This window comes from Bombina bombina, chromosome 3 (genome assembly GCF_027579735.1).
Source record: "Bombina bombina isolate aBomBom1 chromosome 3, aBomBom1.pri, whole genome shotgun sequence".
NCBI lineage: Eukaryota > Metazoa > Chordata > Amphibia > Anura > Bombinatoridae > Bombina > Bombina bombina.
The window spans coordinates 637,167,076-637,194,167 of record NC_069501.1 but is presented as its reverse complement, the minus strand read 5'-3'; the positions used below and the strand labels follow the sequence as shown (position 1 = coordinate 637,194,167).

The 27,092-nt window shown below is 40.5% G+C and overlaps 1 protein-coding gene across 1 annotated transcript in view; it reads right to left on the bottom strand.

Annotated features, from left to right (window-relative positions):
* The window catches only part of BRIP1 (BRCA1 interacting helicase 1), a 1,071,924-nt gene that overhangs the window by 131,798 nt on the left and 913,034 nt on the right, over positions 1–27,092 (bottom strand). Inside the window, exons 15-16 of the mRNA XM_053707344.1 lie at positions 17,860–18,019; positions 12,774–12,895 (exon numbers count right to left, since the gene is read on the bottom strand). Coding sequence (XP_053563319.1) covers positions 12,774–12,895; positions 17,860–18,019 — 282 coding nt within the window. The remainder of the gene's footprint in view (positions 1–12,773; positions 12,896–17,859; positions 18,020–27,092) is intronic.

The window sequence follows — 27,092 nt, the reverse complement described above, 5'->3', positions numbered from 1 at the left end:
ACATTAGATGTTGAAGGACCAGCAACAGGTAATGGACTACTACTAATGGAAATATTGTCTGCATTTAAAAGTTTGTCATGACAACTATCACAAACTACAGCCGGAGGAACAGTTACCACAAGTTTACAACAAATGCACTTAGCTTTGGTAGAACCGACATCAGGCAGCAGGATTCCAGTAGTAGATTCTGAGACAGGGTCAGTTTGAGACATCTTGCAATATGTAAGAGAAAAAATAACATATAAAGCAAAATGATAAATTTTCTTATATTTTTCAGGAATGGGAAAGAAATGCAAAACAAAATAAGCCTCTGGAAACCAGAAGCAAAAAGAAATGAAGTCTTAAATAATGTCAAAAAGTATGACGCCCAAATGACAAAATATTTTTTTGGCGCCAAGAACGTCTGCAACAAACACGAGCATCATAGATGACGCGACTACGTGCGAAAACTCTGCGTCAACTAAGACGCCGGAAATGACGAAATCACGTCAAACAAACGTCATTCTCGCGCCAAAAAAGCCTCGCGCCAAGAATGGCGCAATAAATTATAGCATTTTGCCTAACAGCCCGCAAATTAGAAAAGAGAATCAATTTGAAAACTTCAGGTAAGATTTTTTTTTTTTAATATGCATTTCCCAAATATGAAACTGACAGTCTGCAAAAAGGAAATATACTGATAAACCTGAATCATGGCAAATATAAGTACAAACATATATTTAGAAGTTTAAATATAAAATGCCAAACCATATCTGAGAGTGTCTTAAATAATCTACATAAAGTAGATAGCCAAACCAGTACTGAAACGAGAATCAGCAGAGGTAATGGTATATAAGAGTATATCGTCGATCTAAAAAGGGAGGTAGGAGATGAATCTCTACGACCGATAACAGAGAACGCCACTAGCTCATGGACTCTTGCCAATTACATGAAAGAAAACTGCTCATGCCTTCTGAGACACCTAGATGGCCCCAGTCCTGAAAAAAACTTGCACCTGTAGAGATTACAGACAAAATAAGTCCCCTGCATAAATATCTAATAGCTCATCTACCAAGACAGAAACAAAGTTGTTCTGGAATGTAAATGAGACACCAGAGACAACTGAGCAAATGGAATAGCAACCAAGGTCAAAGACATGAGACCTGACACCTCCAAACAAAAACAGAGACAGGCAAACCCCAGCTTCAACCGTCTTTGCATTGCCAAAAAAAGGGTCATAGAAACAATCTATAAAACCCCCCAGAAAAGCAATATTTATCTGAGGAACCAGTAAACTGTTTGGAAAAATAACTTTCCAAACATGTTGTTGAAGGAACAGCAATGGTCTGCAGAAGAGAAATACTACCAAATGAAAAGATAGAACTAGACCGGGAAACACTGCAATAACCTGAAAACTGATTACAGATAAGAGGGTTACAGTACATTAGAGGATATTCTGAGAGCTGTAGCCAGACTAAACAGAAGAGAAACAAATTGAAAAAGCTTGTCCAAAAAAGCAAATTTTGGAAACAGATGATGTTCCTAGAAATAAGAACATAAAACATAAGCATCCTTAAAATCTATTGAGGACAGAAAATGACCTCACGGAAAAGTTTAAATAGTTTCCATTTACAAAAGTAGGAACATAAGAAATGTTTTCAAAGTTTCTAGATCAGAATAGAAAGTTCCTTCCTACTTATAGAACAATGAAAAGGTTGGAGATCCCATCTACCTGAGCCTACAGAGTTCTTAGAAACATAGAACAGAAAAAACCTTCCAAGGGAGACCTTGATCTGAAACGATAATAAGAACACAAGGAACCTGAACAGGCTAAAACCAAGTTTCCTGACCTACCAAAACTTCTCGAGCGAACCTGGAAGATCTTAAACTGCTTAGACCTGTTCCAATTCAGCTAATGGGCACTGACCCTGTCAGAATTCCCCATAGCAAATACATTGGTCTGCTATCTAGCTTTGCAGCCTTGCAAGCAGAAGGTATAGTGTTAAAATCCAGTAAAAGGCACTGAAACATTTAGCAAATACCACTCTATTATTTCCAAACAGAACCAGAGGAACTCTGATTCTAGGCAAAAGAAAATATTTCTGAGCCCTGTTCTGAACTAACAGACAATACACAAATCTGAGCTTAAAATATAACCTAGGACTACCAGTCCTAAGGAAGAAAAACTCCTTAACCCTAGAAACTGTATGTCATATCTACTATCTACAGAAGGAAACCTGACAGGCCTCGTCCTTGATCCACTGAGCGGCTCCTTTTCGGGGGGTGTCCTGTCATATCTACTACGCCTTTAAGGATTTCTAGTATTCATGTTTGCACCTCCCTATATAAACTCCTCCTCTCCAGCTACAAATTGCTTGGTATTTTGTTTCTTAGCAGACAAGTATTCCTAGCCCTATCCATTTTGGATTCTACTTTGCTAAAGTTATTTAAGCTGATCTTTTTCCTATTTGAAATTCTACCTGTACTGTGGTACAGAAGTTATTTAAAACTCTTTGCCTAGTTCGTTACTGTTTTATTAAGGAAGTGTTTTTCTTCCGTATCCTGCATTTCCAGCTTGCCTGTGATTCAGCACCTGTGAATTCAACTCTCAGACCTCAGAGCCGGCTCTGTTGCATCCCTTTGGCTCCACAGATCTACTCAACAACTCCCCCTACAAGTTTGCAAGTATACTTACCAGCATTCATACCTACTTACCTATTGTGGTGATTGTTGATTTTGACTTGTACATATTTTATCTTCAAAATCTTGTAAATAACTCTCTGTGTCTCAGTTTCTTTCACGGAGCTCCGACTCTGAGATTGGTGACATCATCGTCTGCTCTCAGGAAACCACTCCCTCTCTCCACACTGCTTATTGTAAACAGTCGGCTTGTAACAAGATCCTGACTCTCATCAGTCTCCTCTTAGTAAATTGCCTAGTCTAAATGAATTATGATATGCTATGGTAACTGTTACTTTGTTGCAATTCACTCTGAACATTGGAAATATCCTTAAAACAACAGTAACATATACTTATAGTTGCAGTTTAACAGCACTAAATCCAGCAGTCTATGATGAGATTCTGCATTCTCAGGTTTACAATCTGCCCCTGGGTGGGTGAGACTTGAAACCTATCCTGTATCCCTGAGCGATGACCTCCAGGACCCACGGGTCTTGCACATCCCCAAACCAAGCTTCCGAAAAGAGTGACAGTCTGCCCCCTATGAGATCCAGAGCCGGCCGGGCACCGCCCCTTGTATTGCTCAGGCTTTGCGGAGGGCTGCTCACGTAGGGATTTAGCCTAACTAAAGGAACAAAAATTAGGATCTTGTCTGCAGGAAAAAAGGCACCTTTGCCTCCAGTAACCATGGAGATAATTGAGTCCAGGCCTGGACGAAATAGAATCTTACCCTTAAATGGAAGTCTTGACTTCAAATTCATGTCCGCAGACCAGGACTTTAGCCAGAGTGCCTTACAGGCTTGAACAGAAAAACCTGAAGCCTTGGCATTCAGGCGAATAATTTGCATATTTGCATCACAAAAAAAAATAATTAGCCACCCTTAAGGCCTTGTTTCCTGGATCACGTCGAGGGGACCCTCCACCTTGATCAATTAAGATAAGGAGTCGCACCAGTAGGTAGCCGCTCCAGCAACCACAGCAGCAGCCGCTGCCGGTTGAAACAAATATCTTTCTTAACAGAGTTTCTATTTTCTTATCCATGGGCTCTTTAAACGACGAACTATCCTCAAGCAGGATAGTAGTGCATTTAGCAAGTGTGGAGATAGCGCCATCCACCTTGGGGATGGAACCCCACAACTCCAATTGAGAGTCCGAAACCGGGAACAATTATTTAAAGGAAGAAGGGGAAAAAGAAGAACCAATTATTTCCCATTTATTCTTAATAATGATCACTATCTTTATGGGAACCAAGAAAGTTTGTGGTACAACCCTGTCCTCATAGACCTTATCTAATTTAGGAATCAAAGGTTTCTCAGGCAATTTAGGCTCTGGAACCTCTAAAGTAGTCAAAACTTTCTTTAGCAGAAAACGTAAATGTTCAATCCTAAATCTAAAGTCTGGTTCCTCCGCAGCTGGAGGCTCAGAGGCAGCAGATTCCGACCCAGAAAGAGCACCCTCTGAAGTATCAGAGGCGTCTTCATCATCGGATAATCTTGTATCAGATAAATCCAATAAGCTAGTAGATGACACCTGGGAAGAATAGCAAAATTTTAAATTTCACTAGCGCTTAGCAGGGCGAGGTAAAGCACTAAAGGCCGCAGACACTGCAGTTTGTAACTGCTTAGTAAAGTCTGGTGGTAAAAGGGCCCCTCCAGATGGAGGATTAGGAGTGCTACTGGAAGCTGCATGTGTATTAGAAGATAACTGTAGGGTGCGCACCTCACGGGATGGAGACTCCTCAGAGGTATCAAACATATTAACTTTACTTGACATGATTACTTTATCAAGGCATGTGGAACATAATTGAGCAGGCGGGTATACCGCAGCCTCCTCACAATATAGACAGGTATTAGACTTAGGTAAAGAGGGAGTACCCTCTAACGCATCAGAATCCTCCATAGCTTGTGCTTATAAAGCAGACTATTGAATAATAAGATAACATGGCACCTTTATATCCCCAATGGCTGGGGCACTCACCACCTCCTATGACCCAGGCCAAACAGAGAAACCGTTTCTTCTCCGGTAAACTGCACAGTCAGGAAAGAGGAAATCAGTGTAACCACACCCAGTCACATGGTGCGCAATGCAGGACCTCCCCTGCTATAATAGGGAAAAAAGAGAGCCAAACCTTTCAGGCTGTGCAGCTTCCAAAAAACGAAAATAAAACATGTACGTTCCAACATCTGCCTAAACCTCATCTCGCACTTGTTGCAGCATAATCATAATAAAATAAAATTATATGATGAACCCCCCTGTACTATATAATCCCACTCCGGAGATATTAACCCTTAATTCCATACCGATAAAAACATAATTTATGCTTACCTGATAAATTCCTTTCTCCTGTAGTGTGGTCAGTCCACGGGTCATCCATTACTTTTGGGATTATATCTCCTCCCCAACAGGAAGTGCAAGAGGATCACCCAAGCAGAGCTGCTATATAGCTCCTCCCCTCTACGTCATACCCAGTCATTCGACCGAAACCAAACGAGAAAGGAGAAACTATAGGGTGCAGTAGTGACTGGAATTTAATTTAAAATTTAGACCTGCCGTAAAAACAGGGCGGGCCGTGGACTGACTACACTACAGGAGAAAGGAATTTATCAGGTAAGCATAAATTATGTTTTCTCCTGTTAAGTGTAGTCAGTCCACGGGTCATCCATTACTTATGGGATACCAATACCAAAGCTAAAAGTACACGGATGACGGGAGGGACAGGCAGGATCTTTACACGGAAGGAACCACTGCCTGAAGAACCTTTCTCCCAAAAACAGCCTCCGAAGAAGCAAAAGTGTCAAATTTGTAAAATTTCGAAAAGGTGTGAAGTGAAGACCAAGTTGCAGCCTTGCAAATCTGTTCAACAGAGGCCTCATTTTTAAAGGCCCAAGTGGAAGCCACAGCTCTAGTAGAATGAGCTGTAATTCTTTCAGGAGGCTGCTGTCCAGCAGTCTCATAGGCTAAACGTATTATGCTACGAAGCCAGAAAGAGAGAGAGGTAGCCGAAGCTTTTTGACCTCTCCTCTGTCCAGAATAAACGACAAACAGGGAAGAAGTTTGGCGAAAATCTTTAGTTGCCTGCAAATAAAATTTCAGGGCACGAACGTCGTCCAGATTGTGCAGAAGTCGTTCCTTCTTTGAAGAAGGATTAGGGCACAATGATGGAACAACAATCTCTTGATTGATATTCCTGTTAGTGACTACCTTAGGTAAGAACCCAGGTTTAGTACGCAGAACTACCTTGTCTGAATGAAAAATCAGATAAGGAGAATCACAATGTAAGGCCGATAACTCAGAGACTCTTCGAGCCGAGGAAATAGCCATTAAAAACAGAACTTTCCAAGATAACAGCTTGATATCAATGGAATGAAGGGGTTCAAACGGAACACCCTGTAAAACGTTAAGAACTAAGTTTAAGCTCCACAGCGGAGCAACAGTTTTAAACACAGGCTTAATCCTGGCCAAAGCCTGACAAAAAGCCTGAACGTCTGGAACTTCTGACAGACGCTTGTGTAAAAGGATGGACAGAGCTGAGATCTGTCCCTTTAACGAACTAGCAGATAAACCCTTTTCTAAACCTTCTTGTAGAAAAGACAATATCCTAGGAATCCTAACCTTACTCCATGAGTAACTCTTGGATTCGCACCAATGCAAGTATTTACGCCATATTTTATGGTAAATTTTCCTGGTAACAGGTTTCCTAGCCTGTATTAAGGTATCAATTACTGACTCCGAGAATCCACGCTTTGATAGAATCAAGCGTTCAATCTCCATGCAGTCAGCCTCAGAGAAATTAGATTTGGATGTTTGAAAGGACAATGAATCAGAAGGTCCTGTCTCAGAGGCAGAGACCATGGTGGACAGGACGACATGTCCACTAGATCTGCATACCAGGTCCTGCGTGGCCACGCAGGCGCTATTAGAATCACCGATGCTCTCTCCTGTTTGATCCTGGCAATCAATCGAGGAAGCATCAGGAAGGGTGGAAACACATAAGCCATGTTGAAGACCCAAGGTGCTGTCAGAGCATCTATCAGTACCGCTCCCGGGTCCCTGGACCTGGATCCGTAACAAGGAAGCTTGGCGTTCTGGCGAGACGCCATGAGATCCAGATCTGGTTTGCCCCAACGCCGAAGCAGTTGGGCAAATACCTCCGGATGAAGTTCCCACTCCCCCGGATGAAAAGTCGACTTAGGAAATCCGCCTCCCAGTTCTCCACGCCTGGGATGTGGATCGCTGACAGGTGGCAAGAGTGAGACTCTGCCCAGCGAATTATCTTTGAGACTTCCATCATCGCTAGGGAACTCCTTGTCCCTCCCTGATGGTTGATGTAAGCCACAGTCGTGATGTTGTCCGACTGGAACCTGATGAACCTCAGAGTTGCTAACTGAGGTCAAGCCAGAAGAGCATTGAAAACCGCTCTTAATTCCAGAATGTTTATTGGAAGGAGTTTCTCCTCCTGAGTCCATGATCCCTGAGCCTTCAGGGAATTCCAGACAGCGCCCCAACCTAGCAGGCTGGCGTCTGTTGTTACAATCGTCCAATCTGGCCTGCTGAAGGGCATCCCCCTGGACAGATGTGGCCGAGAAAGCCACCATAGAAGAAAATCTCTGGTCTCTTGATCCAAATTCAGCATAGGGGACAAATCTGAGTAATCCCCATTCCACTGACTTAGCATGCACAATTGCAGTGGTCTGAGATGCAGGCGTGCAAAAGGTACTATGTCCATTGCCGCTACCATTAAGCCGATTACCTCCATGCATTGAGCCACTGACGGGTGTTGAATGGAATGAAGGACACGGCAAGCATTCAGAAGTTTTGTTAACCTGTCCTCTGTCAGGTAAATTTTCATTTCTACAGAATATATAAGAGTCCCCAAGAAGGGAACTCTTGTGAGTGGCAATAGAGAACTCTTTTCTACGTTCACCTTCCACTCATGCGACCTTAGAAATGCCAGAACTAACTCTGTATGAGACTTGGTAGTTTGGAAACTTGACGCTTGTATCAGAATGTCGTCTAGGTACGGAGCTACCGAAATTCCTCGCGGTCTTAGTACCGCCAGAAGAGAGCCCAGAACCTTTGTAAAGATTCTTGGAGCCGTAGCTAACCCGAAGGGAAGAGCTACAAACTGGTAATGCCTGTTTAGGAAGGCAAACCTTAGGTACCGATAATGATCTTTGTGAATCGGTATGTGAAGGTAGGCATCCTTTAAATCCACTGTGGTCATGTACTGACCCTTTTGGATCATAGGTAAGATTGTCTGAATAGTTTCCATTTTGAACGATGGAACTCTTAGGAATTTGTTTAGGATCTTTAAGTCCAAGATTGGTCTGAAGGTTCCCTCTTTTTTGGGAACCACAAACAGATTTGAGTAAAACCCTTGTCCCTGTTCCGACCGCGGAACTGGGTGGATCACTCCCATTATTAAAAGGTCTTGTACACAGCGTAGAAAGGCCTCTTTCTTTATCTGGTTTGCTGACAACCTTGAAAGATGAAATCTCCCTTTTGGAGGAGAAGCTTTGAAGTCCAGAAGATATCCCTGAGATATGATCTCTAACGCCCAGGGATCCTGGACATCTCTTGCCCAAGCCTGGGCGAAGAGAGAAAGTCTGCCCCCCACTAGATCCGTTTCCGGATCGGGGGCCCTCACTTCATGCTGTCTTAGGGGCGGCAGCAGGCTTTCTGGCCTGCTTGCCCTTGTTCCAGGACTGGTTAGGTTTCCAGCCCTGTCTGTAGCGAGCAACAGTTCTGTTTTGGAGCGGAGGAAGTTGATGCTGCTCCTGCCTTGAAGTTACAAAAGGCACGAAAATTAGACTGTTTAGCCCTTGGTTTGGCTCTGTCTTGAGGCAGGGCATGGCCCTTACCTCCAGTAATGTCAGCGATAATTTCTTTCAAACCGGGCCCGAATAATGTTTGCCCTTTGAAAGGTATGTTAAGCAATTTAGATTTAGAAGTCACATCGGCTGACCAGGATTTAAGCCACAGCGCTCTGCGCGCTTGAATGGCGAATCCGGAGTTCTTAGCCGTAAGCTTAGTTAAGTGTACTACGGCATCAGAAATAAATGAATTAGCTAGCTTAAGGACTCTAAGCTTGTCTATAATCTCATCCAATGGAGTTGAGCTAATGGTCCCTTCCAGAGACTCAAACCAGAATGCCGCCGCAGCCGTGACAGGCGCAATGCATGCAAGGGGTTGTAATATAAAACCTTGTTGAACAAACATTTTCTTAAGGTAACCCTCTAACTTTTTATCCATTGGATCTGAAAAAGCACAGCTATCCTCCACCGGGATAGTGGTGCGCTTAGCTAGAGTAGAAACTGCTCCCTCCACCTTAGGGACCGTCTGCCATAAGTCCCGTGTGGTAGCGTCTATTGGAAACATTTTTCTAAATATAGGAGGGGGTGAAAAAGGCACACCGGGTCTATCCCACTCCTTGTTAATAATTTCTGTAAGCCTCTTAGGTATAGGAAATACATCAGTACACACCGGTACCGCATAGTATCTATCCAGCCTACATAATTTCTCTGGAATTGCAACCGTGTTACAATCATTCAGAGCCGCTAAAACCTCCCCTAGTAAAACACGGAGGTTCTCAAGCTTAAATTTAAAATTTGAAATGTCTGAGTCCAGTTTACTGGGATCAGATCCGTCACCCACAGAATGAAGCTCTCCGTCCTCATGTTCTGCAAATTGTGATGCAGTATCAGACATGGCTCTATTATTATCAGCGCACTCTGTTCTCACCCCAGAGTGGTCGCGTTTACCCCTAAATTCTGGCAATTTAGATAATACTTCAGTCATAACATTAGCCATGTCTTGCAAAGTGATTTGTAAGGGCCGTCCTGATGTACTTGGCGCCACAATATCACGCACCTCCTGAGCGGGAGACGAAGGTACTGACACGTGAGGAGAGTTAGTCGGCATAACTTCCCCCTCGTTGTCTGGTGAAATTTTCTTTACATGTACAGATTGGCTTTTATTTAAAGTAGCATCAATGCAATTAGTACACAAATTTCTATTGGGCTCCACATTGGCCTTTAAACATATTGCACAAAGAGATTCCTCTGTGTCAGACATGTTTAAACAAACTAGCAATTAGACTAGCAAGCTTGGAAAATACTTTTCAAATAAATTTACAAGCAATATAAAAAACGTTACTGTGCCTTTAAGAAGCACAAAAAAACTGTCACAGTTGAAATAACAATGAACCAAATTAGTTATAGCAACCACATTTTCACAGTAAATGCATTAAGTTAGCAAAGGATTGCACCCACCAGCAAATGGATGATTAACCCCTTAGTACCCAAAAACGGATAACAATTTAATATAAGCGTTTTTATCACAGTCAAAACACAGTCTCACAGGTCTGCTGTGAGTGATTACCTCCCTCAAAACTAGTTTTGGAGACCCCTGGGCTCTGCAGAGACGTCCTGGATCATGGAGGAAGAAATAGGAAGACTGTGACTGAATTTTTACTGCGCAATAAAGCGCCAAAATAGGCCCCTCCCACTCATAATACAACAGTGGGGAAGTTCAGTAAACTGATTTTATTCATAAACAAACAACATCCATGTGGAAAAATAATGCCCATAAAGTTTTATCACCAAGTACCTCAGAGAAAAACGATTAACATGCCAGTAAACGTTTTAAATATATAATTATGAAATGTTATTAATAAGCCTGCTGCTAGTCGTTTTCACTGCAGTGGAGGCTCAAATATAAGTTAAATGTATACAGTATTTTCTTAGTGAAGTTCCATTCCCTAGAAATACCTCAGTGTAAACATACATACATATCAGCCTGATACCAGTCACTACTACTGCATTTAAGGCTGCACTTACATTACATCGGTATCAGCAGTATTTTCTCAGTCAATTCCATTCCTTAGAAAATAATATACTGCAACATACCTCCTTGCAGGTGAACCCTGCCCGCTGTCCCCTGTTCTGAAGTTACCTCACTCCTCAGAATGGCCGAGAACAGCAAATGGATCTTAGTTACGACCGCTAAGATCATACACAAACTAAGGTAGATTCTTCTTCTAATGCTGCCTGAGAAAGAACAACACACTCCGGTGCTGTTTAAAATAACAAACTTTTGATTGAAGAAATAAAAACTAAGTTTAACAACCACAGTCCTCTCACACGTCCTATCTATTAGTTAGGTGCAAGAGAATGACTGGGTATGACGTAGAGGGGAGGAGCTATATAGCAGCTCTGCTTGGGTGATCCTCTTGCACTTCCTGTTGGGGAGGAGATATAATCCCATAAGTAATGGATGACCCGTGGACTGACTACACTTAACAGGAGAAAGGAGTCACACTGTGACCCTGTCTTCTTGCGTTATCATATGTGTATAAAAAAATGAAACAATCTTACCGGAATCTTTGCCGTGGAACAGAAACACAGCCTCTCAAGTTTGACAGTCTTGTAGCATCGCTCCTGACATAGACTTGAGTGATGGAAGCAGGCAGTGAAACTCGTCAACACTGATTGCATAGGAGCTGTAAATACGAGTCTGGATGGGTTTGCAGAAAGATTCTCCCTGCATCTCCAGACTCTAACATTTGTCAACGCTCTCACTGAGAGGCTGACAAGACTACTTAAAACTCTAGTCCCATTTAGATACCCTTCATAAGGAACTACTCCGAATCTTCTGACACGTCTCTGCCAACCTCCTGTGACGAAAGGTAAAGAATGACTGGGATATAAGGGAAGTAGGGAGAGTATTTAAGCCTTTGGCTGTGGTGTCTTTGCCTCCTCCTGGTGGCCAGGTGCAGTATTTCCCAACAGTAATGAATGATGCCGTGGACTCTCCTCATATTAACAAGGAGAATGCATTTCTGTGTGTAGCACATATGTAATGATGCGGCCGGTCTTACTGCTAGCACTCTGCTGCAGAAGGATTTCTCAGGGAGAAGATTAAACAGAGAGCAGTGTGACTCCCTCAAAATGGCGGTCGCCATACGTCCCAACTGTGATCGTGAGGTCAGCACATCATCACGTGACCACGTCCCCTTCAGTAAAACACTCCCTGTCAGCTGTCAGTCTGCATATTCAATAAGGAAGAAGTATATGCACACACCTCCTGCCAGCTGTCAGTCATTATCATCACCCCTATAAAGCACTGCCTTACACACTACTCAGTACTCAGTTATTGAGTTTACTTGTGAACAGTACTCTGCTTTTGGTTGCTCTGTATCCTGATTTTGACCATTTGCCTGATTAACCACTTGTGAACCTTTGCTGCCTGCCTTGACCCTTTGCCTGATTAACCACTTGTGAATCTTTGCTGCCTGCCTTGACCTTTTGCCTGTTTAACCGATTAAGAACCTTGCTGCCTGCACCTACCTTGGCTTGTATACTGGACTCTTATTATGGATTACCCCTATTCTGCTGTGAATTGTGTATGCCTATCCTGTTACAGAATCAAGCTCCCTTATCATTATTATTGTGTGAACTATTATCATTGCTAAAGCTAAGCTTACTGTTACTACCCTCATCCTGTAACTGGAGGCAAGTACCTTCTTTGTTATTTTTGTGATACTTATACCACTTCCCAAGCTATTGGGGTCCTATCTGGTGTCTGATACTGACAACATAGTACATACAATATATATCCTTATGCATTTTTGTACATGTACTATTTCTAGGTGCCACAACAGTGTACCAAGGTAAGTTTTTACAACGAAAATTAAACAAAAGGGTTAAGAGAAATAATAAGAGCTTATAAAGATTAAATATATGTGTATATGCTACACAGGCTTTAGGGCAATATGGCCCAAAAATCCTTGTATTTCTGTACTTGATGCTTCAATAAAACCTATAGGTAAGCAATCGAGAAATTAACAATATTTTTTATGAAGAATTGTTTTAAACATGCCACATATGAATGCCAAAATATAATAATATTTAATATGTTTGTGATCATAAATTAATGGAAAATGTTCTTTACTTGTATTATTACACAAAATAAACATTTTTTTTTTTTTATTTTTTTTTTACATATATGTATTTTCTGTGATTATCTGTTGTGGAACTAAACTTGATACATTTCAGATGGACGGCCAATAAACCATTTCACATTATCCTGAAACAGAAAAGGGTAGATTTTAATCATACCTGCAGGTCTTTCACATTAGGAAAGGGAATTCCTATAGTTATAACAGCTCGCGCATTGTCATCAGAAAAGTCCAATCCCTCACTTACTTTGCCTCTGCAGACCGCCATAAGTAGTGCACCATCTGTAAAAGAATGCATAAGCTATATGTCTCTTAAAACAGTAAACATGACTCTTACAGTAAGTAGGTGTATTTACTGAAGATATTAGATAGAATAACTATGGATTATAAAATCTCTAAAACTAAAAAACGACAGTTTTACAAGATAAAGATATTCTTAAAGTGATTGTAAATCCGAGCGTTTGTGAAACGCTAGTATTGACCATTGGAACAAATAAAAGGGACCTTCAGTCATGAAGTATAAAATACTTCATGCTGAAAGCTCCTTTATTTGTTTCAAGTGTTCACCACACTGAGATGCTCAGGCAGCCCACAGCAGAACGCTGTTTTGCTGAGATGTGACGTTTCCACCTCTTAACAAATAGCCGTGCGGGAAATCCGGTGCCACATGGCGCCAAACCCGATTTCCTGCACAGCTATTGGTTAAGGGGTGAAAACGTCACCTCTCAGCAAAACAGTGTTTTGCTGTGGGCTGCCTGAGCAGCTCAGTGCGGCGAACGCTTGAAACAAATAAAGGAACTTTCAGTATGAAGTATTTTATACTTCATGACTGAAAGTCCCCTTTATTTGTTCCAATGGTCAATCCTAGCACTTCACAAACGCTAGGATTGACAATCACTTTAATTTATTTCAGCTAGAGAAAAATGCTCAGAAAATGTATGCATTTATATTTTGTTTATCTTAAACACAAAAGACCTATTTGACAATATGGTTATTAACGAGCTGAAAACTTTGGAAACAAGCTAGGTTGCAGTAAAAATAGAGCACTTAAGACCTAGGCTCCCGTATTATCCCCCAGTTAACTGGGGGAAGCCATTAAAACAAAAAAACACTCTAAACTGCAAGAATATATACAGCTCTTTTAACAACAAAAGTTTTTCTAGATACTCCATATATATCAGCCTAGTTTCTTATGAGGGAGCTATATATATATCTAAAAAGATCTTACTTGAAGAGTTCTAGAAGCAGTTTTGTGAGAAGATTGAAAGAATACAGAATTCTACGTATCCGGCACTGATTTGAGCGATTTAATCCAATCAGCCAATAGGATTGAGCTGGCATTCTATTGGCTGATTGGAACAGCCATTTAATTGTATTTAATTTAGGGAATTAATTTAATTATAGTGTAGTGTTAGGTGTTAGTGTAACTTAGGTTAGGTTTTATTTTTTAGGTAAATTTGTCTTTATTTTAGCTAGGTAGTTATTAAATAGTTAATAACTATTTAATAATTATTCTACCTAGTTAAAATAAAAATAAATCCTAAACTAGATACAATGTAACTATTAGTTATATTGTAGCTATCTTAGGGTTTATTTTATAGGTAAGTATTTAGTTTTACATAGGAATAATTTAGGTAATGATAGGAATTTTATTTAGATTTATTTAAATTATATTTAAGTTAGGGGGGGTTAGGGTTAGACTTAGGTTTAGGGGTTAATAAATTTAGAATAGTGGCGGCGACGTTGGGGGCAGCAGATTAGGAGTTAATAAATATAATGTAGGTGGCGAAAATGTTGGGGGCAGCAGATTAGGGGTTCATAAGTATAATGTAGGTGGCGGTGGTGTCTGGAGCGGCAGATTAGGGGTTAATAGTTATAATGTAAGTGTCGGCGATGTCAAGGGCGGCAGATTAGGGGTTAATAAGTGTAAGATTAGGAGTGTTTAGACTCGGGGTTCATGTTAGGGTGTTAGGTGTAAACATAAATTTTATTTCCCCATAGGAATCAATGGGGCTGCGTTAAGAAGTTTTACACTACTTTTTTGCAGGTGTTAGACTTTTTTTCAGCCGGCTCTCCCCGTTGATTCCTATGGGGAAATCATGCACAAGCACGTTACACCAGCTCACCGCTAACGTAAGCAGTGCTGGTATTGGAGTGCGGTAATGAGCAAAATTTTGCTCAACGCTCACTTCTTGTCTGATTTGTAAAAACCCGTAATACCAGCGCTGTCTGTAAGTGAACGGTAAACATAAACTGCTCGTTAGCACCGCACAACCTCTAACGCAAAACTCGTAATCTAGGTGAATAAGTTTACACTTGGCTGATAGTCCTCGTTAGACACGTGAAGCACCTGGAGGTGCAATGGTCCGTATCTGCTGCCTGGGAAAATGCAGTCGGCTTACCTGGGCGTGCAGGGGGCTTCCCTGCAACCAGGCTAGTGCACGATAATGGCACAGACTGGATGGTGCGGTGCAATACTACAGGTCCTCTACATAACAGATAAGCTGTTCAGCTAAAGACAGAGAGGACACTATCCTGCCGTGTATATGGTGCAATCTTGTATTTTTCTACTGGGGATAACGAGTTTCAGAGCACAGGAGTGGGCTAAAAAAAAAGTAAATTTATGCTTACCTGATAAATTAATTTCTTCTATGGTACGACGAGTCCACGGATTCATCCTTTACTTGTGGGATATTATCCTCCTGCTAACAGGAAGTGGCAAAGAGCACCACAGAAGAGCTGTCTATATAGCTCCTCCCTTAGCTCCACCCCCCAGTCATTCGACCGAAGGTACAGGAAGAAAAAGGAGAAACTAAAAGGTGCAGAGGTGACTGAAGTTTAAAATAAAAAAATATAATCTGTCTGAAAATGACAGGGCGGGCCGTGGACTCGTCGTACCATAGAAGAAATTAATTTATCAGGTAAGCATAAATTTACTTTTCTTCTATAAGGTACGACAAGTCCACGGATTCATCCTTTACTTGTGGGATACAATACCAAAGCTACAGGACACGGATGAACGGGAGGGACAAGACAAATGGTTAAACAGAAGGCATGACTGGGGTATGGAGCTAAGGGAGGAGCTATATAGACAGCTCTGCTGTGGTGCTCTTTGCCACTTCCTGTTAGCAGGAGCATAATATCCCACAAGTAAAGGATGCATCTGTGGACTCGTCGTACCTTATAGAAGAAATATAATGCCCAAGGTTTCCCTCTTATACTCTTAGACATAAGGGATTTTAATATGACAACTTTTGTCTGAATTTATATATATACCATATTTTGAATATGAGGGATTGGGGCCAGGACCCACAGTGACACACTTCTGGAGACCCAAATAGAGGTAAAAGATCTCCCTGACCTAAGAAACATCTTATTATGAGACTATTAAAAACCAGTGGGAAACAATTATTTGTTACCTAGATACATTGATGCATACATTTTGTATTGTTAAGAACCTGTTGACAGATACTTGAATGTAACCTGATGGAATGCTTGAAACATGTATAAATCATCTGGAAAATTTTATAAAAAACATTTTCAACATAAAAACATAATTAAAAGCAATTATTGCACATTAAGTCACTCTAAGCTTTAGTATGGCAGCTAGCTTTACGGAACAAATTTAGTCCAGTAAGTAAAACTGTCAACAGACAAGTTTACAGTCCCTTTCCCTTTCTGGACCTTCTCCTAAGACGCCGCTCTGTGGAAGCCGACTCTCTGCCCTTCCGGTACCATATATGCCTTTTCAAGCATACACAAACCTCCTCAACATTACCAATATCTAAGGCCCCATAAATTTATGTTACTATGGAATTAACTCCGCCTCCTGAAAGACTAGTATTTGGGTTGTGCTTAATCAAGTCACAAAAACAGCACATTCATTCTTTACCAAACTTTTCCCAACCAACAGCTTTCTGCCCTCTTCCTTAAGCGCATAGTCAGGATACCCAATACAATGACACAGGGGGCATGCATTCTGTAAGAATCTTGCTACTAGCTAGATATAAAAATGCACTTGTATAATCTTGGAATTGGACTCTATGTTTAAGATAGTGAAAGAGGCTAGATTCAAATTTAAGTAAACAATGCCTTTAGTATTAGATTATGATAGGCCCCTGAGTTCCCATCTTCGTAAAGAGTAGCAAACATAGTGGAACAAATGTGTAAAAAATATAGTGACCAAATGAATAAGACAATATATAGTAAAAACATATAGTGCGGGAACCTTTTGCTATTCACCCCTTTTGGGACAGCTATTAAAAATATTACCTTTATATCATTTTGTATGTAATTTATTTCAAAAGATTCCTTGCTTTTATCTCTATACTGTATTAAAATTTAGCATGTTTATACCGAACAACAACTGTTAATCATCAATGGATATACACACAAAAAAAAGATTTTTTTGAGACTGAATAGTCTGCTTAAAAAAATTACTTTAAAGGGACAGTAAACACCTTGAGATATTTATATAAAATGTTTAGTTATGCGTAATGAAACAACTGCAATATACGTTCATTTTTCTTAAAATTTAGTATTTTGTAATTCTCATAATTTGAAATGCACCCTGCTGACTTCTCAAGGCTAACCCACCCCATATATTTCCCTAATTGGCTTTAACTGATAATTGCAAAACAATGTACTACATAATAACTATATGACTGTAGCTTATCCTTCTTGTATGTAGACCAAAGCCTAGTCTGGTTCCTTTAAATAAGCAAAAAGGTGGGTGGAGTTTGGCTACTGAAACACAAATGTAGTAAAAAAAAAAAAAGATGTTAATTTGTTTTAGAAACCTTTATACTTGGTTGATATGTTATTCTACACGTTATTCTATAGCAACACAACAGAAATGCTGCATAATTAAAAGGTGTTTACTGTGCCCTTAATGGATACATAATAGAAAAGTACCAAACCCGATGTTTACATATAGACCACAAAAGTATAAGACTCAACAGTGAAGACATTAAGCAGATCAACATGGCCCATTTCACAAGATCTGTGGCTTCATCTCGATCTAGGAAAAAAAAGCTTTTCTTGAACAACAAGGCAAGGCAGAAATTTGGTCTTTGGTGCGGTTAAAATGTTTGACTGTTTTCTGTTCATGCAAGCAAAATTTGGAAGAACGCCCTAATGAATTTTCTCTCTTCCATTTACATATTACTTACTATTGTACATTGTGTATATGATATAACATTTGACAATATACTAATGACAATTTTCTTCACTTACACCATGCCTACCTTTTTCCCCCTTATATCGTATTGCATTATAATATGTCTGCAGTAACCGGTCGAAGTCAGTTTTGTCTCCTCCCTGTGGCTCTGTAATGACTATCTTGATCATTTCCAAATTTTCCCACAACCCAGTGTGCATCCATCTATCTTTCAATTTCTCCAGCATCTAAAAAAATAATTTGTAATGTTTAAAAATGTTAATAATACATGCAAAAGAAAAGGCACCAGCATCTATGCTTGTATAACATTATTTGTCAAAGGGTTAATACGCACAAAGGATTAGACTACAAAAATTTAAATATATATTAAAAATAAAGTGTAAACATATAAAAATGCATGATTAGAAATATAGACGGAAAAACAATTTATGCTTACCTAATAAATTAATTTATTTCATGGTGGTCAGAGTCAACAATCCATTATTCCTGGAAATTGTTCTTCCCTACCACTAGGAGGCGGCAAAGATTCCCAAACCCAAGGAACTCTATAAAACCCCTCCCATCTCACTGGCAACTCAGTCTGACATATAGCCAAGCCAAAGAGGTAGGGAAAGAATCATCTTGTGGAACTCTCTGCCTCGCTCCACAAGACTCTCCCCTAGTTTTGAAAGCTTCAAGCGCTTCTTAAAGACTCTACTGTTCAGAGATGCATTCAACCTACACTAACCTCTCCTAATACCAGTTCCTCTCCTCCATTACTATCTGCCATGAACCCCCTTAGCATGTAAGCTGAAGAGTCCAACTATTTGCAGATCACCTTAATAAGAGCTGACAGTCAAGAGTGCGACTCTCGGCAAGGCTCTTTAACCATTTATCCCAATAAATGTTATCTTGTATATATATATGTTTATAGCGCTGCGGAATCTGTTGGCGCTCTACAAATAATTGATAATAATAAGAATCAAGAGCAAATAGAATGAGGGGGAAAAAACATGAGAAAACACAGGGTGTTGTGTCACGTGGACTCTCATACCATGAAATAAATTAATTTATCAGGTAAAAACACAGGTGGTGAGAGTCCACAATCAATTAATCATGGGAACTAATACCCAAGCAGTGGAGTCCATAAGTAAAATAAAAGGCCAATAAATGGCAAACAATCTAATATAATGAGCAGTAATCCATTGAGGTGGAGACTAACCTGCCTCCAAAAAAAAAGACCTATAGAACAGATGTCTTAACCAAAAAGACAAAGAAATGGCAGAAGCTTACTGCTCTTACCTATAACCAGATAATAATACAAACAACTAGAAGTTTGTCTGAAAACTATAGTAGTGTCAATATAACACTTTGATGCCTTAACAGCAAATTCCTGTCTGATACAGACAGATGATACAACACTAGGAAAGAAAACAAATCTAGTCCAAGAAAAATAAAAAATAAAATAAGGAAAGATCACTTAAAACAGCAGATAACTAAGAAAACTCTTTCTAGCAGAAAAAAAGAGAGACAAACCCTAATGCATAGGCTCAAAAGAGAAGCCTGCAAATCCATCACAGCCAAAATAAGACACCAAGAAGGAGAAAACAGGCTTAATAATAGACCCAATTCTAGCAAAAGCTAGAAAAAGCTATGAATAGCTGAACAATTATCAATCTTCCAAAGGGAAAGAACCGAAAGAGCTGAAATCTGACCCTTCAAAAAGAACTGGCAGATAAACCCATATCCAAACCCTCCTGCAAAAACTGCAACAAAAACCCTAGGAATTCTAAAAGAATACCAGGAAAAAAAAAACATGGTTATTAAATTAATAAATAAATGCCCTCTAAACCAGTGGTTCCCAACTGCAGTCCACAAGTACCCCCAACAGTCCTGGTATTCATTATAGCTGAACTAGAGCACAGGTGAAATAATCAGCTGATGGATGAGAGCAGGTTGGTTACTGATCAGCTGATTACTTCACCTGTGCACTGGTTCAGCTATAATGAAAACCAGGCCTGTTGGGGTACTTGAGGACTGCAGTTGGGAAACACTGCTCTAAACCAGTGTTTCTGAACTCCAGTCTGAAGGGCAATTAATGGGCCAGATATTCATTATATCTTAACTAGAGCGCAGGTGAAATAATCAGCTGATCAGTAACCATGGTTACTAACCTTCTCTCACTTTTAAGATGATTATTTCACTGGTGCTCGAGTTAATATATAATGAAAATCTGGCCTATTAAGAGTCCAGAGGACTGGAGTTGAGAAACACTGCTCTAAACCTTATAATAAAACATCCTAAATACAAGCTCCCAAACCTGTATCTAAGTCTCAATAACAGAATCAGAGAACCCTCTGTGCTTAAGAACTAATCATTCAATCTTTGTGCAATCAGAGGTTTGATGCCTGTATGAAAAGCCAGACCTTGAGACGAAAAATCTGAAATGCAAAGCAAGAGACCCACAAAGGGCAACTGGACATCTGAACTAGATTTGCATACCAAAAACTACAAGAACAATTTGGAGCAAATAGAAAAACAGATGCTCCTGCTGGACTGATTAGGCAACCACCCTGAAAAGAAAAACCAGAGTTGCAAAAAACAGTCTAAGCAAACACTGCTTTAGGATCCACTGACTTCACACAGTACCTAGAAAGTAAAAGAATGAAACAAAAGGCCATCAGAACTACTTGTTCACTCAAGGAATATGAACAACAATTGACTTCTGCCCAGAAAATGATTCACAATACTTCCATCATGGCCAGGGAACTGAGAGTTCCCCTTTGATAAATGACATATGCTACTGCTGAAACATAGCCAAACTGAAATTGGAGATAAAACTCCCTTTCAAAAAAGAGGCCAACTCTGAAGGACTCTGAAATTGCAGTTCAAAAATATAAAAAAGGAAACCTCACTCCTGAGGAAACCAAAATACCCTGGACTCTCTGAAACCCCTAGGCAGCCCCCCATTCTGAAAGATTTGTATATATAAAGAATACAAATCTAGTAGGATGAACAAAAGAAGTCCCCTGCGAAAGAAACTGATGATTCAGCCACCAAGACAGAGACTGGCTTGATCTGAAATCTAGATGAATCCTTGGAATAGCAGAGTAAGGACCCCTGCATCATGGCCGAAGCATACAAAGCTTAAGAGGCTTTATGGAGAAAGTGAGCAGAAGGAATAGTATTCAAAGCAACCAACATGCAACCTAACACCTCCATGCAAAGAGCAACTTGGGGAAAGAAACAGAAGGTTTGGACGGGCGGACCCTGGCCTCATACTCCTTAAAACTGTCAAGGAAAGATTCATGGAAACTGAATCTGAGAAACAACAATCTTAGTCTGAGAAACCAGTGAACTCTTTGGAAAAAAAATATTTCTCCAAACATGATGCTGAAAAAAAAGTTTAAATAAAAAAAAACTTTCAGAAAAGGCAACACTGCAATAACCTAAGTTCTGATTACAGACAAAAGGGTACCCAAGACTTAGGAAAACATTCTGGGAACGGAATACAGACGATAGAGCAACAAACTAAAAAATGATAGACCAGAAAGGCAAACAAAGGAAACTGATGATGTTCCTAGAGAATAGGAACATGAAGATAAACATACCATAAAACTATTATGGACATAAACTGTCCTTGCAAAATAAAAGACAGAAAAAAATCCAATTAGTCACTATTTAGAAAATAAAAACTCTAAAAGATTAGTTCAGAGCCTTTAGATCCAGAACTGGTATGAAAGTTCCTTCCTATAAAGAATTACAGAAGAGGTTAAGGTTAGAATAAAACCCAATTCCCTGTACCAACAAAGGAACAGAAACAATCACTCCCATACATTCTAGAACTAAAACTGACTAGAAAAGGCCTGAGCCTTCACAGGAATTAAAGGGGCCAAAAAAACCTTCCCAGGAATGACTCATTCTGAAACTTATTCATTAACCCTGGGAGACTATATTAAAAAACTTATGGATCTTGAACAGACTAAAACCAAACTTACAGAAAAAGGCTTAACATGTCCCCAACCAGAGTCTTTGGAACAAGATCCACACCTTTATGTAAACTGAGAAAAGGGAGTAGATTAGTTGCACTGCTCAGACATGTTCCAGTTACAACTTGTCTTCCAGACAGACCCAGAGAAACCCAGCTTCCGAGAGAAGGAATCCGATTTCTGCCCTGTTCTGAGGAAAATAATAAAAAAGATTAGGAGATTACAATTTACCCCTGTAGTTATAGCCCTGAGCTCATTTACCTTCCATCACATAAATGATAATAGAATTCAAACCAGAAATATAAAAAGAGATAAAAGTTTGTATTTAGAAACCATGTCAGCAGACCAAGATTTCAACAAAAAAGCCCTAGAAAGTACTTGCCAAAAACATGCTTTGACATAACACTTAATAAAAGCATAAGCACATTTGCCAGAAAGGTTTAAAATCTTTACTAGGAGAATTGTCCGTAAATTGCCCAAAAAGATTATTAAACCAAAAGAAAGAAGCAACATACATATCAGTAATAGATACTACTATTCTAAAAAGATAACCTGCTTAAAAAAAATAAAACATTTGAAAGGATTCTATCTCCCAAAGGAAATAGAGGTATGTAAAGACAGAGTAGAAACAGACCCATCTACTTTGGGAATACTTTCCTAAAATTTAACATTGGAAGCTGAAATAGGATACATTTTCTTAAACCTTGCGGAAGGATTAAAAATAAATACCTGGCTAAACCCAATCTCTAGAACAATCTCAGAGACCACATCAGGTATAGGAAATATATCACAGGATTTAACCTATGAAAAAAACAGGTTTTAAACAGGATATACAGTATATATATATATATATATATATATATATATATATATATATATATAAACCAGCGGTAAAGCCCTGATCAACAGAGCCAAACTTCTTCCTCTGAGGACACAGCAGCTCCATAAATATAAACATTAACTCCAGCAGACTTATACCTAATAGAAGGTACATTCTTACATGATTTTTTACGCTTACATTTCAGAAGCAGAATACTGTATAAAATCCTTGATTCCAGGATTCAGTAGGATTCACCTGTAAAAACAATAAAAAGCAGCAGTAACACCCTTAGAAGCAAAAGCAGAATTAGATAGGTCAGAATGCATTAGAATTTTAATAAATGTAATGCATAAAATGGCCTGAGATCAGCTTAAAAACAATATAACATTTAACACTGAAGAAAAGTGTTCACATAACCCAGCTTCTAAGGAAGACTTAGTGAGAGAGTCAGAAGGCTCCATAAATGTTAAGGAACTTGTACAGAAGTAAAGTGCAGAAAAGAACTAGCATACAGCTAAACGGTAATATCCCCAACTACAAAAAAGCTTCAAAGAAAGGGAAAAACACCTTCTGATTTTTTTTTAATAAAATTATGAAAGCAGAGATGCAGAAGTACACAGTTTACCTGTTATTTAAATAATGTACATAAGACAGGAGACGCGTGTCATACTGGCATCACGCCAAAACACACACCGGAAAGCTGGTAAACGGTGTGGAAACGTGGAAAACGTAGAAACCCCCCCAAAGTTTATGCTTACCTGATAAATGTATTTATTTCCGTATATGGGGAGTCCACGGCTTGAGTAATTACTGTTGGGAATATCACTCCTGGCTAGCAGGAGGAGGCAAAGAGCACCACAGTTAAACTGCTAAGTATCACTCCCTTACCCTCAACCCCCAGTCATTCTCTTTGCCTTCGGTGCATGGAGGAGGTGAAGTTTAGGTGAATGAAGAAAACAGAATTTATGCTTACCTGATAAATTACTTTCTCCAACGGTGTGTCCGGTCCACGGCGTCATCCTTACTTGTGGGATATTCTCCTCAACAGGAAATCGCAAAGAGCCCAGCAAAGCTGGCCATATAGTCCCTCCTAGGCTCCGCCTACCCCAGTCATTCGACCGACGGACAGGAGGAAATATATATAGGAGAAACCATATGGTAACGTGGTGACTGTAGTTAGAGAAAATAATTCATCAGACCTGATTAAAAAACCAGGGCGGGCCGTGGACCGGACACACCGTTGGAGAAAGTAATTTATCAGGTAAGCATAAATTCTGTTTTCTCCAACATAGGTGTGTCCGGTCCACGGCGTCATCCTTACTTGTGGGAACCAATACCAAAGCTTTAGGACACGGATGAAGGGAGGGAGCAAATCAGGTCACCCAAACGGAAGGCACCACGGCTTGCAAAACCTTTCTCCCAAAAATAGCCTCCGAAGAAGCAAAAGTATATAATTTAAAAAAAATTTGGTCAACAGGAACCTCATTCTTGAAGGCCCATGTGGAAGCCACAGCCCTAGTGGAGTGAGCTGTGATACTTTCAGGAGGCTGCCGTCCGGCAGTCTCAAAAGCCAATCTGATGATGCTTTTAAACCAAAAGGAAAGAGAGGTAGAAGTTGCTTTTTTACCTCTCCTTTAACCAGAATAAACAACAAACAAAGAAGATGTTTGTCTAAAATCTTCAGTAGCCTCTAAATAGAATTTTAGAGCACGGACAACGTCCAAATTGTGTAACAAACGTTCCTTCTATGAAACTGGATTCGGACACAAAGAAGGTACAACTATCTCCTGGTTAATATTTTTGTTGGAAACAACCTTCGGAAGAAAACCAGGCTCAGTACGTAAAACCACCTTATCTGCATGGACCAGATAGGGCGGAGAACACTGCAGAGCAGATAACTCAGAAACTCTTCTAGCGGAAGAAATTGCAACCTAAAACAAAACTTTCCAAGATAATAACTTAATATCTACGGAATGTAAGGGTCCAAACGGAACCCCTTGAAGAACTGAAAGAACTAGATTAAGACTCCAGGGAAGAGTCAAAGGTCTGTAAACAGGCTTGATTCTAACCAGAGCCTGAACAAACGCTGAAACGTCTGGCACAGCTGCCAGCCTTTTGTGAAGTAAAACAGATAAAGCAGAGATCTGTACTTGCAGAAAATCCTTTCTCCAAACCTTCTTGTAGAAAGGAAAGAATCTTAGGAATTTTTATCTTGTTCCATGGGAATCCTTTAGATTCACACCAACAGATATATTTTTTCCATATATTATGGTAAATTTTTCTAGTTACAGGCTTTCTAGCCTGAATAAGAGTATCTATTACAGAATCTGAAAACCCACGCTTTGATAAAATCAAGCGTTCAAACTCCAAGCAGTCAGTTGGAGGAAAACCAGATTCGGATGTTCGAATGGACCCTGAATAAGAAGGTCCTGTCTCAAAGGTAGCTTCCATGGTGGAGCCGATGACACATTCACCAGGTCTGCATACCAAGTCCTGCGTGGCCACACAGGAACTATCAAGATCACCGAAGCCCTCTCCAGATTGATCCTGGCTACCAGCCTGGGAATGAGAGGAAACGGTGGGAATACATAAGCTAGGTTGAAGATCCAAGGTGCTACTATTGTATCCAATAGAGTCGCCTTGGGATCCCTGGATTTGGACCCGTAACAAGGGACCTTGAAGTTCTGACGAGAGGCCATCAAAACCATGTCTGGAATGCCCCATAATTGAGTTATTTGGGCAAAGATTTCCAGATGGAGTTCCCACTCCCCCGGATGCTCCTCCATCGCCAGGGAACTCCTTGTTTCCCCCTGATGGTTGATATATGTAACAGTCGTCATGATGTCTGATTGAAACCTTATGAATTTGGCCTTTGCTAGTCAAGGCCAAGCCTTGAGAGCATTGAATATCGCTCTCAGTTCCAGAATGTTTATCGGGAGAAGAGATTCTTCCCGAGACCATAGACCCTGAGCTTTCAGGGGTTCCCAGACCGCGCCCCAGCCCACCAGACTGGCGTCGGTCGTGACAATGACCTACTCTGGTCTGCGGAAGCTCATTCCCTGTGACAGGTTGTCCAGGGTCAGCCACCAACGGAGTGAATCTCTGGTTATTTGATCTACTTGTATCGTCGGAGACAAGTCTGTATAATCCCCATTCCACTGTCTGAGCATGCACAGGTGTAATGGTCTTAGATGAATTTGTGCAAAAGGAACTATGTCCCTTGCCGCAACCATCAAACCTATTACTTCCATGCACTGCGCTATGGAAGGAAGAAGAACAGAATGAAGTACCTGACAAGAGCTTAGAAGTTTTGATTTTCTGGCCTCTGTCAGAAAAACCTTAATTTCTAAGGAAACTATTATTGTTCCCAAGAAGGGAACTCTTGTTGACGGGGACAGAGAACTTTTTTCTATGTTCACTTTCCACCTGTGAGATCTGAGAAAAGCTAGGACAATGTCCGTATGAGCCCTTGCTTTTGACAGAGACGACACTTGAATCAGGATGTCGTCCAAGTAAGGTACTACTGCAATGCCCCTTGGTCTTAGCACCGCTAGAAGGGACCCTAGTACCTTTGTGAAAATCCTTGGAGCAGTGGCTAATCCGAATGGAAGTGCCACAAACTGGTAATGCTTGTCCAGAAAGGCGAACCTCAGGAACCGAAAATGTTCCTTGTGGATAGGAATACGTAGGTACGCATCCTTTAAGTCCACCGTGGTCATGAATTGACCTTCCTGGATGGTAGGAAGGATCGTTCGAATGGTTTCCATTTTGAACGATGAAACCCTTAGAAACTTGTTTAGAATCTTGAGATCTAAAATTGGTCTGAATGTTCCCTCTTTTTTGGGAATTATGAACAGGTTGGAGTAAAAACCCATCCCTTGTTCTCCTAATGGAACAGGATGAATCACTCCCATGCTTAACAGGTCTTCTACACAGTGTAAGAATGCCTGTTCGAAGATAATTGAGACCCGTGGAACCTTCCCCTTGGGGGTAGTTCCCTGAATTCCAGGAGATAACCTTGAGAAACTATTTCTAGCGCCCAAGGATCCTGAACATCTCTTGCCCAAGCCTGAGCAAAGAGAGAAAGTCTGCCCCCCACCAGATCCGGTCCCAGATCGGGGGCCAACACTTCATGCTGTTTTGGTAGCAGTGGCAGGTGACTTGGCCTGCTTACCCTTGTTCCAGCCTTGCATCGGCCTCCAGGCTGGCTTGGTTTGAGAAGTATTACCCTCTTGCTTAGAGGGTGTAGAATTTGAGGCTGGTCCGTTTCTGCGAAAGGGACGAAAATTTGGTTTATTTTTAGCCTTAAAAGACCTATCCAGAGGAAGGGCGTGGCCCTTTCCCCCAGTGATGTCTGAAATAATCTCTTTCAAGTCAGGGCCAAACAGTGTTTTACCCTTGAAAGGGATGTTAAGCAAAAGCGCTCTGCGCGCCACGATAGCAAACCCTGAATTATTCGCCGCTAATCTAGCTAATTTCAAAGCGGCATCTAAAATAAAAGAGTTAGCCAAT